The following is a 14,823-nucleotide window of genomic DNA, read 5'->3' as shown; positions in this document are numbered from 1 at the left end:
AAAAATTCACGAAAACATTTGCATAAAAAATTACATTAATATCGTATGTTATTCTTATTAGGGTAAGTGCAGGCTCTCCCTACTCGATCGAAGGCAATCTATTAGAACTTTGTGGACAAGTAACGGCTTAGATTGATTGAATAGCTTATTTTATTTGTACTAGCTAAGTACACTCACAGGGGAGTGAGGACACTACCGACTACGAGTACCTTACTGTTATTCGATGATCAAGCGACTTCAAAAGCACGTACCCCCGAGGGTCCCTTTTGAGGTATGGAACCCTAAAAATTGAAAAGTGCACGTTGTTATAATCCTTGCACGATGGTACGGAACCTTTCGTGTACGAGTCTGACTCGCACTTGACCCGTTTTATACAATGCCAGTCATACGCGTCGTGTTCAGTTTGAATTACCTACTTATTTTGCGCGCGTTATAGGAACGCTCTGCAGCACGGTCTATTTTCCGCTCGGGTGGTAACTTGCCATGACCGAAGCCTCTCACCAGATTAGTCCAGAGAGAAATCATATTATTTGGTAGGTGTATTCTTAAATTGCCCCTGCCGGAATTTGAACCCGGGATCATCCTCGTAAATGACCCCAGCGCTCACCACTGTGCGCCATATGAGGGCCGTCAAACAGGTGGTCTTTCAAACATGTTAAATACGTCATAACGGATCCCAAAAGAGGGGTGAGTTTAATGTGTGTATCTGTGTACCTGTCTGTGGCATCGTAGCTTCTAAACGAATGAACCGATTTTGATTTAGGTAGTTTTTTTTGTTTGCAAGGTAGCTTACTAAACTACTAAACTAACATATTATTTTTAATTTTTAGAGGTTCTTGTGTCGGGGGGTTTTTAAAATTTTATATTTTAAATTTGAATATCTAATTTCTTTTGCGAATAAATTCTTTAACCACAAATTTATTTTGTGTGCAGTTTCATAACATACCGCTTTGGTGTGGTTGTAGGTACCTAATTGTGGCACACCTAAGTCCCTTGTGTTGTTTAAATACAATAGAATATACTTAGATGATTAAGCAAAATATTGAATCGCTTCTAAGCGCTTCTGAAATAAAATTAATGAGCTTCATTACTTTGAGGTTGATCTTTGCTTCTAATGCTTGTTTTATGAGTAACATGATATAGCATTTAATAACGCAATTATTATGAGCGCAGGGAGCTTTCAGAAAAAAAGCTAAGACTGAGACCAAACGATGCGCTTCCGGTGCGTTGCGGCGCCGCACCGCTGTGGATTTGAGTATTGGGTGCCACACGGGCACTGCGTTGACGCTCCGACAAAAAGTGTGGCGTCGCAACGCATCACCCCTCCCCGCCTTACCGCGTCTCTACTGGCTCGTCCAGTATAGCCTCCTGATCTACTCGTGTGCTCCTGGCATAAACATACATACCTATTAGAAAATGTATGGCAGAAGGGGGCAAGCTAATATTCCTATAGGTAGTTGGCTAAGTAAAGGCCATACATTTTCTAATATTTACGTTTATGACCTTATCAATCTCTATTTGGCAGGTAGGTAGGTCTTATAGCTATAGCACACGCATGGGGATAAGTCCGAAAACTGAGAATTTGTGGTTACATTACAAAAAATATGTTCATGAACAAATAGTTAGTGTTTTCAACTTTCAAAGTAAGATTAATATACCAAGTGGGGTATCATATGAAAGGGCTTTACCTGTACATTCTAAAACATTTTTTCATTTATTTTTATGCATTATAGTTTTTGATTTATCGTGCAAAATGTCGAAAAAATACGACTGTAGTATAGAACCGTCGGTGCGTGAGTCTAACTCGCACTTGGCTAGTTTGTTAGGTAGTACTAGCTAGGTAGGTACTTAAGATACCTTATACTTACTAAATAAATTTGAATACATATCAAAAATTGCGAACCGGTAGGAATCGAACCCGCGTCTCCTGGGATCGCGCCCGACGCGACGCTCTGACCACTAAGCGATCCCAGGAGATGCGGGTTCGACTCCTGCCGGTCTGCAATTTTTGATATGTAGGTAACTATTTAAAATTATTATGAAATTTCCTTGAAGTGCAGGCAAAACACAATAAAAATTATTTTAAAAAAATCTTCATACTTATGGCTTTTGATAGGTTACGAATTGTAAGCCTTATGTTAAAACAATAAGTACCTTGTTAGTAGTTACCTAAGTATATTTTTTATTTATCACTACATACCAACCATTGCATAAACTAACTGCTTTATGAAGCCTACAAATTACACAAAAATATAACTTCTGAATATAGTCAAAACGTTGCTATTACATACTTTTTTAAAGAGATTACGCGATGGAAGCCCTAAGCATGCGTTCGTGACCCGAGAGTACGTATACCCAATATAACATCGATGTATGGCGCATGCTTGGCCATAAGTTAACTTTACTTAATTTAATAATATAGCTTGCAGTGTAAGTAATCTTTTACCAAGGGCAAACGATGGCAGTGTTCGGTATTGGCACGGAAAGATTCGGTCGGGTATCTAGTAGACAGGTATTTCTAAAAAAATGAGTGACGCTGAAGATTGCAATGGTGTCGATGACAGTGACGCCGATGAGGGTGAAGGGTACGTTAAAAGTGTAATGTGTCAATTTTGTTGGTGCTCGTTCAGTTTAATAGTAAGGTGTCTCAAAGAGAAGTTAAGAAATCTTTATAGAAGTCTCAAACTCTCCTGTATAGGTACATAATAATTGTATCTATAACTAACAGTTGCCCGCGACTTCGTCCGCGTAAAATTTCTGGTTTCTCATGAGATCAGATCTCATGAAACCAGAACTTTGATCACCAGAAATTTTACGTTTTATTTTTAAGTTTCCCGCTGCAAAAGGCCTCACTTACCTACTCACTCAGTCTCTCACCTTAAGGTCCGTCCGTCTGAGTGTACTGACCCAGAATACCTGAATGCCAATTTTCATATCTCTAACTTCAAAAACATAGGATTTTCATATAACTTTTCAACCCGCTTTCCCCCCCTTAGAGGGAGAATTTAGATCCTTTCTTATCTGATGCCTATCCGCTAGAAAGAACCTACTTACGTTTCAAATTTCAAGTAAAAATAACAATAGTTAAAACTTTTCTATAAAAACGTTTCCCCCTTATTTTACTACCCTTAAGGGGGGGGGGGGGAATTTCCAAAATTGACTTAAGTATACAGATTTTGAATATTTAAAGCTATTTATTATTAAAACCTAAATGTCTATTTTCATGTTTCTAACTTCCAAAACAGGACTTTCATACAACCTTCAACCCAACTCCTTTCACACCCTTAAGGGGGGAATTTTTCCAAACCGTTTCTTAGCTGACACCTACGTCCTAAAAATAACCTACCTTCCAAATTTCAAGTTTATAGGCTTTATAGTTCCTGAGATTTCATGATTAGTCTGTCAGTCAGTCAGTCAGTCAGTGAGTGAGTAAGTGAGTGGTATTTCGCTTTTATATATTTAGATTGTTAAACAGGGTTACCTAATAGGTAGTTTTAAATAAAAGTTACAAAAAAATTTATTGATAAATTCCTTTGGAAAATTCAACGTTATCAATTATCATGTCCATTATTAGCAAAGGTAGGCAGAAATGTTCATAAACGGAAACATCAAAATGCCTATTAGGTTAGGTCTATCTACCTATAAAAGCAAACTCATATCGCTCAGATCGTCAGACATTAACGTAAGGAATTTCTGTACAATTCATGCCACTTGATAGGAGTACCTATGTAGATAATGTTTGAAGTACCTACGTAGGCATTAGGCATGGGGCCGATTCTCTTGTACACAATCTCTAAACTAAACTAAATTAACAGTTCTAAATTTAGTGCCATCCTTTTCCGCAAGCAACATTATGAAAGGGATAGCAATAGATTTAGACGTGCCATTTTAGTTTAGTTTAGAGATTGTGTACAATGGAATAAGCCACTTGTAAACCTAAGAATAGATAGATAATATAATTTTTAGTTTCATGGAAGACTGAAGTCCTTGAACCTTGAACATCATCATCATGATCAACCCATCGCAGCGCCGGCTCACTACAGAGCACGGGTCTCAGACTGAGAAGGGTTTTGGCCATAGTCTACCACGCTGGCCATGTGCGGATTGGTAGACTTCACACACCTTTGAGAACATTATGGAGAACTCTCAGGCATGCAGGTTTCCTCACGATGTTTTCCTTCACCGGTAAAGCAAGTGATATTTAATTAATTAAAACGCACATAACTCCGAAAAGTTAGAGGTGCGTGCCAGGGATCGAACCCCGACCTCCAATTAGAAGGCGGACGTCCTAACCACTAGGCTATCACAGCTTGATACTAGGCTATCACAGCTTGATTGAACCTTGAACATCAGTGAAAAATTCTTCTTTTTTGCAGAATAAACATTCAGTTAACTATTTAAGATTTTTTGAAATAAGTACCATTTTCAAAATCGTCTCTTTTAGCTTTAGGTTTAGGTACTTGGACTTGTCCCACAGCCGACGAGGAACCGATTAGTTATCGACTATTTTCTTGCTCAAGAAACATAGGTAGGTACAATTCCTACCTATACCAAAAATAAATACATACATCTTTGTATAAAAGGAAAAGGTGACTGACTGACTTACTGATCTTTCTGGTCTAATCTAACTGATCGCTGACTGTTTACAATGTCGGCGAGAGCTCTCTTTCGACTAGTTTGTCGCAGTGACAAAAGCTATCAAAGAAAAAACTCGCTCAGCGACAGTTTGTGCAGGGATTAAAAATATTCGAGCGAGTGCGAGTAATCGCCCGTCGCACACTCAGTATCTTTCACACTGGCTCATAGCTGTACGATAACTATCCCAACTAGAACTCTCTTCTCGTTTGCTCGCCAACTCGTTTCAAATTTTGACCTCAACTCGATTCCCATTAAACATCGACGGTCGGATAAGTGCCTGGATGTGGTATTTTTCACCCGAAATGTTACTATAATAAAGCCTTAACTGCATTTGAGACACCTTTGCAACTACCATAGTAGGTAGGTACAATACTTAGTAATAGTTGGTCATAATATATTATACGTATGCTAATCTAATATAATTTAACAAGGTCTCGTAATAATACTTATATCTGTTAGTAAGTATTTTCCATTAGATGATTAAATTGTAGGTAGGTAGATACCTATGGATTGCATGAATTTTCATGCTAAGTAAAATATTATAATGGTGTTTCGTAAATAAAATTTCAAATTCTTGAGGATTTAATTTGCTGAGCTGAAGTCGGAAGCGCTTTAAAATAGGATTCGATTTAAGAACATTCACGAAATATTATTTTATACTTGAAATAGCTCGCAAAGTGCAGTGATAAGTCTAAATTGGATCTTTTCTATTTGTAGATTGGCCATTGACCCAAAACTGGGATGCCGGGTTCATTTTCCTACTGACGTCATACGAGAAACGTGAGTTACGCACCAGTCTCGACCGCAGGCGTCACATTCCCGTGACGTCATTAATTGTGGCTTTCTTAAAGACGTATTTGCACGATAATCACTGCAACCTTTACATGTAAAGCTTTACTTACCTATTGGCTATAATTTGTTTAATATGTATGTATGACAAATATCGACGCTTATTTCTGCTTACCTACCTAAATTTTTTCAATAAGATTTTACGATTTACGATATTTTTTGAATTGATTCTAATGTTTATAATTCTGATAATTAAATTATATTAGCACAAAGTTTCCTATTTATGAAACACCTTTAGCTAAGCTGTGTGAGTAGGTAACATTCGCATTTACGATCATGCATGCCTTTGAAATATTATCGCTTTTAAGCTCTTTGTTTCGTCATAAGTTCATTAAACATAGATAAATAACATTACTTTTCATAGCCTTGTTCCTAAAATAAGAACAAGGAGCAATAAAATTGTAACCGTGTTCCATCTCTCACGTCGGCAACATTGCAACAATGCTATGTCAGAGTAATTTCATTGCGTCGTCGTAACTCTGTTAAGACACGTAATTTGGCTGTTATCGTTCCCTACACGGTGGAAGTCTTTGTACTTTGGAAGTCTATGTAGAAACATAGCCTACGTCTGAACTCTGAATGCTTGTTAACTGCTTTAGGTTGGAAACAAATGAAACATAACCCGACTCGACGCAACTGTAAACCCTGGGGCCCTACCTACGCAGAATGACAGCAATAATGTGACGATCGCAATCACCTTTGAGTGTCCAACCACTTTCTAGTTATAGGCTGACACAATTATTATGCTTTGATGCATAAATAATATCAAGCCAGATGGGTAGGTAGGTACTTACAAGTTACAACTGAGGTTGTAATAATGATTGATGCAGCTTTTCTGTGCATTGTTTACAATGTTTACATTTCAATTGAGAACCTCTTCCTTTTTGAAGTCAGGTAAAAATATGCCAAGCCTGGTTAAAACCCTACTGTTTACAAAGCTATTACACTGATCGCGAGCTATCCATTAAGGAGTTCCGTTCTCCATCTCCGAAGATATTCATCAGATCTTTACCAAATTAAAATGGAACCACCTCTTAAGTATTTCCTACAAAACTAAAAAAAGATCATCAAAATCGGTTCATAATTGACGGAGTAATCGCGTAACAAACATACAAAAAAATTATAATAATAAAAAACATACAGTCGAATTGAGAACCTCCTCCTTTTTTTTAAGGCGGTTAAAAAATAAAAAACACGACTGCCCTGTCTAAAAATTTTCTCATTCGAAAATAGCGCCATAAGGTCGCTATGATGTTTTTTTTCCAAAAAAATTTCAGCCAGCGTCACTCGGGATGATAAACGGAATCTAAAAATACCCCATGCATTATATACCTGTTCAGGCATTTAGAAGAAGTTATGGTGGAATCAAGAAACTCCCATACATACATATAAGAACCCTAAAACATTAGGTAAGTAGGTATAGTACGCGATAGGTCAAGGTGTCAATCGGGATATGAGGTGGGGAATCACTCCGCACAGCCGCACGACACCCGCGCTCGCCTGCAGCGGGTTGTGTGCGGAGCATTCTCTCCCCGATTCCCATCTCGACCTGTCGTGTACTATACACACTTTGGGCGCGTCGTGTAAAAACTAAAAATGCAACGTGCAATGCTGCGTCCGATCAGGTAGCGTGTTACAAGTATGTTTCAGCCTTAGGGTGCCTCCAAATTAGAGAAGTACGGCGCGCTTTAGAAGGCAACCTTTCAGTCAAATATTTATTGTACGAGAGCCAACGCCGAAAACTTTTTTACTATAAAAAGTTACAATTCATGAGAATCAAGAAAGACATGATTGTAATTTGTAACACATATTTACAATAGTTTTAATATAGTTTGAAATAATACCTATGTCATGTCTAATGGCACATGGCAATTATTTCAATTTTACATTTTCAATTAATCAGAATTATTGCTCATTTTTAATATCACGTAAAATATAGCCAATAATTTTGAAAAAGAGTTTTGGCTGTGGACTCTTTGTCGTTTAAACCTTTTGCAGGAGACAGCGTTTATTGCCCATTCAACTTGAATGACAACATGCAGACTTGTATATAGAGTTGTGCTATTTTAAATGTTCCATGAGAACAGAAAGTTTCGATATAAAACAGTAAATATAGACGCATAACAGGATGTTAAGCTCTATTACAAAACAACTACGTCTAGTTAGGTACCCTGACTCTTAAGTCTTGACCGAATTTCTCAAGCCACTTTACCTTTTCTTGCTCCTTCCTACAACTACGCTATAACTATAACTACTACTATAGCTATAACAACTTCCTGCTCTCGATTTGTATCGAATTCTTTTGGAACAGATGAGTGTAAAAATTTAACTTTGGTCAAATTTTCAAATGCGCATTTTCTTTTGTTCTGAATATACAAATTATTAAATATACAAAATATATAAACTTGTATATTATATTCTGGTCTCAATAGGGTATTTGACAGCATGTGAAATATAGGATCTATTGATGGCATCCGCATTGAATATAAATTTTGGAAACCAACTATTTAGTCAGTTAAGAAAATACGAGATATTCGACAAAGAAAATGATGAGAAAATCGACAAAGAAAATGATTTTTTTTTCTACTTTTGTCACGTGATCATAAACGACTGTGATTGGCCGAGTGGTTGATGACGTCAAGTGTTCGTAAACAGTTGCGTGTATAGTAGGTATAGTCAACAACCAAAGTTTACCAACAGGTGACGTCATAATGACGTATGGGCGCCATAAATCATAAATCATAAATCCTTTATTTTGCTAGAATACACGTGACAATGGTAGGTAGTTAAATTTTGTAAGGTAAGGAAGTATCAATGTAATCGGCTATTATATTGTCAGGTAAGCGTTTTCGCGGGATGTTTAAAAAATATTTTTTGTTTTCGTATTTTCTTGCACTATAATATTATGTATAAAACATAAAAGATACATTTTCTGTAGAGTCCTTAGCTATCAGTGATTAACGTATAACAGTTTTTAAAACCTGTCAAATACCCTATTGGCACAGTTTAATATATTTCAAGGCTGTGCTATTGGTATCGAATTCGTTCATATAACAGATGACTCATTTTTATGCATTTTGCTCGGATTTTCAACCCTTGAAGCGACCGAATTCCGAAACCGAAAGAATTTGTCTAAGACAAATTTCTTTCTGCTCTCACTAAAATACCTTTCATTTGATTATGAGATGTAGGTAGATAATGTAGGTCGTTGTATAGTGGTATCGTAGACTATGATAAATATGTTAGGGCATGTCCAAATGGGCTATGAATTTTCAGAAACGTAATAAAAAATATTAATTAGGTATAATTAATTATTTTACTACGGAAAATATAAATTTGTCGCGTACTAAATATTTCCATACAGGATTTGCAATTGATTTTCGGATATTTCTATTTAATTTTGCCACAAAATCTCCCTATGTGTCTCAAATTATTGTAGTTCAACCGGAAGTGCCCTGTGTGATTTTAATATTGTTGGCTTTTTGTATGAATATACGATTCGTAAATATTTGAGTATGTAGGTATATATGTAGAGCGACTACCGGTCATTGATCTTATAGTATTCAACCTACAAGAGTTACGAGGTATCGTTGATTTTAAAATTGAAACGCTTAGTACCTACTACTTATTTTACTATTGCTTATTTTATCTATGATATCAATAAGTGTTTAAAATCAGTAGATCCTGTGTCCTAACGGTTTGGCTGCCCCCCCCCCCCTCAAAGAGTAAAAAAATAACTTTTATTTCGACATAATAGATATACAATAATCTCGTCAAATTTTGAATTTCACACAAGCCAGTATTGATCAAAATAAATGTGTGTTTAACTAGTCATCATTCACAATAATTTAAATACTTATTTCCTTATCTTTTCAGGTAAGTTGTGTCATCACTCGCATGACGCACATATTTGTTAAGGAATTACATTACCTTTGATTTTGTACCAAAAGTATTATAGGTAATAGTTATATTTCCAAAAGAAGATTATTTATTTATTTGATTCCTAGATAAAAGGAAACAGCGTCACACAAATGTGTCGGTAAGTACGAATTCAGTGCATTATTTTTATCACTTTCATTGATAACAAGGTAATGGCAAATTCCTACTTGGAAGATGATAACAAACAGTTATTTGAAAGATAAAATAGGTACCTACCTATCTACTGAAAAGTAAAACGTATTGCGAGTTGCGACATTCCTTTCACATGGAAATGGGCATTCATTATCTAAGGCAATTCCAGAAGAAACCATTGAAGAGAAATCTACATTCGTTACTTTGCTCTAAGTATTTGTAATCGCTTTCGATGGAGGAGACCTCTTTTGTTGCCCTTACATTAGGCAGTCGACTGGGAATAATAAAACCCAAAGGAAAGTTTAAACTAAAACTTATTTTCCTTTGTTGTATTGCTACCTTCCTATCGAACTAATGCCATTAATGGTACGGATATTCGAAAAGGAAATAGAACCAGTAGGTACCTATCTATATTATTTTCTATTCGAAACTGTATACGCGTATAGATAATAACCTATCTGGTTTAGTTACAGGTACAGCTAAGTTCTTTTATTATAATTATTATCTATATATAATTATAATTCAACTATACTTATATTAAAACTGTAACTGGATGATTTCTGTACATGATCTAATACCTAGTGGTTTATGAAACGGTTATAACGGTATAGAGGGTATTAAAACACGAGCGTGGGTTTAAAAACCGAGCTACAAGCGAGCTGCAAGAAGTAGACTAAGACACCTACCTATATTTGAAAAGCTGACTGACTGACTGACTTGACTGATTTATCAACACACAGCTCAAACCACATTAGTATATAAGTATTATACTAAACTAACATATATACTCAGAACTGTACAGGTAGATAAATTATATTGCTGTTGGCTTTATTTAACTTAGGTACCTACATGTGTTTTATTTGTAAAGTTCAAGAAGTGGACCACGTCGGCATGACGGCCGCATATTGTTTATTTATTCAAAAGTCCGTAGCCCACTCCACTGGGCCACTGCCCAAATACTTAACTTTATTTTGGAGAAAATTTTTGCGTCCGTCGGTCCCGGCTATTATCACTAACATCTAATACTTAGGTAGTGATTGTTAAATCTAAGGGACGAAATCGTATTTAAGTACTTTAGGTTAATCATAATGCGGAAAGGTTTTGGAAGCTCTCTGAATAATTGCCTACATCAGTCCAGACTCCAGACCCTCCGAATATTTGCCACGTATGCTACATGCATTAAGTACTTGATTATTGTTAAGTCTTACCTACGCCAGTGATGTTCCATTCCATTCATCACGTGTGTGCGGCGAGTTCCGTTTTCCATCTTTGATAATAATATTCGTTTGATCTTCACCAGAGGTAACTTTTTTTTTTTTTAGTTTAATATTCTTTATTGTACACCAAAAAATAAAAAAAAAGACACAAAAAGAAACATGTAAAAGAAGAACATACAATCAGCGGCCTTATCGCTGTGAAGCGATCTCTACCAGGCAACTAGGTTGAAGAGGATTTAAGGGCTAGTGAAAACTGGGTTTAAGGTGTACGTAAGTTGTTAGGGAACATAAAGATAATAATTATAATATAAGTAGTATGTATATTAATAGGCACAGAAATGCCTTAATAATAATATATAGACAAAGATATACACAGGTACATATATAATACATAATATATATACATATATTAATATATAATATAGTGATAGATGAATAATAAATATACAATAACTTGATGGCACAACCTTTCGAATGACAAAAAAGAATCTATTGATATAAGAATAGAATGATTAATAAGAATAAAAGAAGAATTTATTGTTTTTTAGTATTAAAAATATAATAGATGTTAATATAGAGTATCTTCTATATAATATACAACCGGCCGAGTGCGTGGCGGGCCACACGCAGTGTAGGGTTTCGTAGTCAAAAGTTTGCTGGGTCAGCTAGTATAACAATAAATTAGTCTAAACTAAATAAAACGAATAGGATTACGATCAATCACAAAAAAAAAAACTATAATATACATTAATATGGAACTCATAATTAAATAATTAACCTCGAAAAACAGATATAACTCCTTAACCTGCGAACCCTACTTAGCCATGATAGTTTTCTTTAAAAATTGATTATATATACATACTACTGCTGTGAATTTAATTCATCCCCACTTTACATGTAGGGGAGCTACCCGAAACAAAAATATTTATTACAATTTTATTTCACCACTTTGTCGGCGTGATTAATAGCCCCATGTCCACATGTGACCCATGCCAAATTACAGATTTCTAGCACTAATAGTCTCTGAGATTAACCGAGGATGGACGGACGGATAGACGGACGGACATGGCGAAACTATAAGGGTTCCTTGTTTACTACGGAACCCTAAAAATGAATCGCTGAATGTGTTGCTGATCGCAAATCTCGAGAACAGCTGAACCGATTTCGCTAATTCTTTTTATAATATTCCTTGAAGTACGAGGATGGTTCTTACGGAGAGAAACATTTAAAAAATTCTGAAAAAGAATCGACTGTTAGGCGGTACGAAGTTTGCCGGGGCAGCTAGTTAGCTATAAAAATGTCAAATTTCATAGTAGTTCATTGTGATGAGCGAACAGACCGATAGGTATAAACATAAATTAATAAAATAACGCCGATAATATGGGCTCCATATCGATAACAAAGCTTCCTTTGATAGTTTAAAAATATATATAAATTACTTTAAGTATATTTTAATGTATGGAAATCGTCCTTTTTTATTTGGGTGTACCAATAATGTTACATGTTCCTTCCTATGTCTATATCTGGATATTCCTAAATACTGTGATACTAGTTATCACTGAAATAAGTTTAATCCTATTCTTGAGAAAAAAATTGTTAGGTTCTGCGTGTCTTCTGCTTCTGCATGTTAATAAAGTGTATACATGTAAGGTAAAATTAGTGGTAAAGTTATCATTTAATTAAACTTCACAATGTAAGGTACGTTTTGGTAGTTACCATTTAAGTTTAATTGTCTTTGTTGTTTAGTATAGAATCGCTCCTTAGAGAATAACTCGTCTGCCACATTTATTTTGTACTCGTAAAACGTTAAATTGGTAGAAATAATTAAACAACTTATAATTTACATATTTGTTTATTATAATTTGCTGTACCTACTTAAAGATGATGTCCGTGACTTGGTCGCTTGGAGGAAAACCCTGATAAAAAAGTAGCCTGGAATGCAAGCTATCTTTCTGGCAAACGTCCACTTTTTCCAAGACGGAAAAGCGTCAAATCAAAAGCTACACTCATGGTTGTTTAGACATTCAAAAACGTGCTTGCTTGACCCGCATAAGCGTGAGGTTCGCATATGCGAGCATTTCAAGTCAGAAACGCACGATCAAATTGTATTCATTGTATACCCTACCTATTCATTCAACAGTCAATACCATCTAAGGGCTAGGCCATTTTAGGCAGGCTATAGTAATAACACCACACAAAAGACGCTCGGATCTATTTTCTGGGTCATAAGGCTCTACACACTGCATTCGATACGAATCTGAGCCGTCATTCAGGTGGTGTAGGCTCAAGAATTCCAAGCAACATCAGGAGTGTGTAAAATCCACATCCGGATCATCTGTGTTTTCTAGATCTGAATTTTCTCGGAATTGGATTGCATCTCTGAATATCGATATCTACACGTGGAATGAATATGAAGATGTTGTAAATTGTAAGATCCGCGCGGTTGGTTGATTATATTATATTGTTAGAAGAACATCATTGTATCTACTCCCATACTTCAATTTCAGTTCAAATACAGTGTTGTAAAGAATATTGCACACAATCATATACTTAAGGTAGAAGTTATGTTCAATATTGATGTAGATCCACGACGAGTCAGGAAGAGTAACTGAGGCATCCGCTATAAAGTCTCGGGAGGATTGTTCACGGACTGCTTACATTATTCACGAGGACGCGTTTGAAACCTACTTGAAAATTAAGTACGTATGTACCTTCGTTTCAAATGCGTCAAACCTTTTGATTATTATACTGTCTCAACTCAAACTCTATTCTTCATAACATCGATCCAAATGAAAATTAATTTTACCTAAAATATGCTCTACTTGAATAACACTCATTTTGGCAATCAAGTGAATTCATTTGTACCTACTTGTAATTGCATTAATTCATGCAGAAAATTTTAATCTTCTGCGGTCTTCGTAGGATATTGTTTATCGGTAAAATGTAAATCCGATTATTATTATTCATGTTGATAAACCTATTGAGTAATAATTATAATTAATAGTGCTTTCAAGGTACGAGTAATAATGTTAGGAATATTGAAACTTTTATAATGTAACTAGCTTATAATCACGACTTCATCCGTGTGGATTTAGGAGTTGAATTTTCAAAAACCCTTTCTTAGCGGGTGTAAACCAAATGTCAGCCCGATCCGTCCAGTAGTTTGAGCTGTGTGTTTATAGATCAGTCAGTCAGTCAGTCACCCTTTCCTTTTGTATATTTAAGATAATTCTTCAACTAAATTCTAAACTTTGCTCCATCAGAATTTATAGCGAGGTATTTCATATTCAATACTTATTTGTCATTTCGTATTCCCTCAGAGATAGCTCAAGATCCCGAACTCACGGGTGTCTGTTGATGTCACTATTTACATTATTTACGAGACACTTTGAATTTTTTCAGCTAAAACTTTGATCTTGCAAAATATCTAGGTACCTACCCAATAAAATGGACAAGTCATTTAAATGAAAGATAACGAAAAACAACGTTTGGAAGTAATTATACTCAATAAGATCTTGTATTTCGAGCTTATTAACATAACCAAACTCCGATTCGTATACAACATTTAAATTTATGATTAGTATTAATAAATGCATAAAATCTGAGTATTTTTGGCTCTTTTAAGGTGAAAGTCTTCCATTTTATAAAACTTGACTAAGTAGGTATGGTATACCTTTAACTGTAAAGTTCGAGTATATATGTTTTTATAATTTACTTTATTTCATTTCCAAATAGCCTAAAAACATTTATTAATTTTAGTTAGCATGTTTTATTTTGTAGTATCTACCGTTTATTTATTGTCTCACGAAGTTATATCAATATTTCGTATATATACCTATTATTATGTACCTAGAACTGCGAGTAAGAAATAAACATAGAAGTAACATATGTACATGTTTTGTTATTTTATCCATTCTTATACATTTAACTGAAATAAGTACCTTATAAATATTAGATTTCAATTTTATTTAAAACGTAATAAAAAGTTTAAGAAACTCCGGTGAGGCTGGTTAAACAGGCTTCAATGGTGCTGAAGATACTTGTAACG

The 14,823-nt window shown here is 35.3% G+C and overlaps 1 protein-coding gene across 2 annotated transcripts in view; it reads left to right on the top strand.

Annotated features, from left to right (window-relative positions):
• Nucleotides 1–2,430: 2,430 nt before the first annotated feature.
• The window catches only part of rdgA (retinal degeneration A), a 198,072-nt gene continuing 185,679 nt past the window's right edge, over nucleotides 2,431–14,823 (top strand). Inside the window, exons 1-2 of one of the 2 annotated variants that reach the window (XM_069499091.1) lie at nucleotides 2,431–2,585; nucleotides 5,356–5,418. In XM_069499091.1, coding sequence (XP_069355192.1) covers nucleotides 2,527–2,585; nucleotides 5,356–5,418 — 122 coding nt within the window. In that variant the 5' untranslated portion in view covers nucleotides 2,431–2,526. The remainder of the gene's footprint in view (nucleotides 2,586–5,355; nucleotides 5,419–14,823) is intronic. The other variant, XM_069499084.1, reaches the window with a different exon arrangement.

This window comes from Maniola hyperantus, chromosome 6 (assembly GCF_902806685.2).
Source record: "Maniola hyperantus chromosome 6, iAphHyp1.2, whole genome shotgun sequence".
Classification (NCBI taxonomy): domain Eukaryota; kingdom Metazoa; phylum Arthropoda; class Insecta; order Lepidoptera; family Nymphalidae; genus Maniola; species Maniola hyperantus.
The sequence above is the reverse complement of the archived record's forward strand: the minus strand, read 5'-3'. Positions and strand labels throughout refer to the sequence as shown.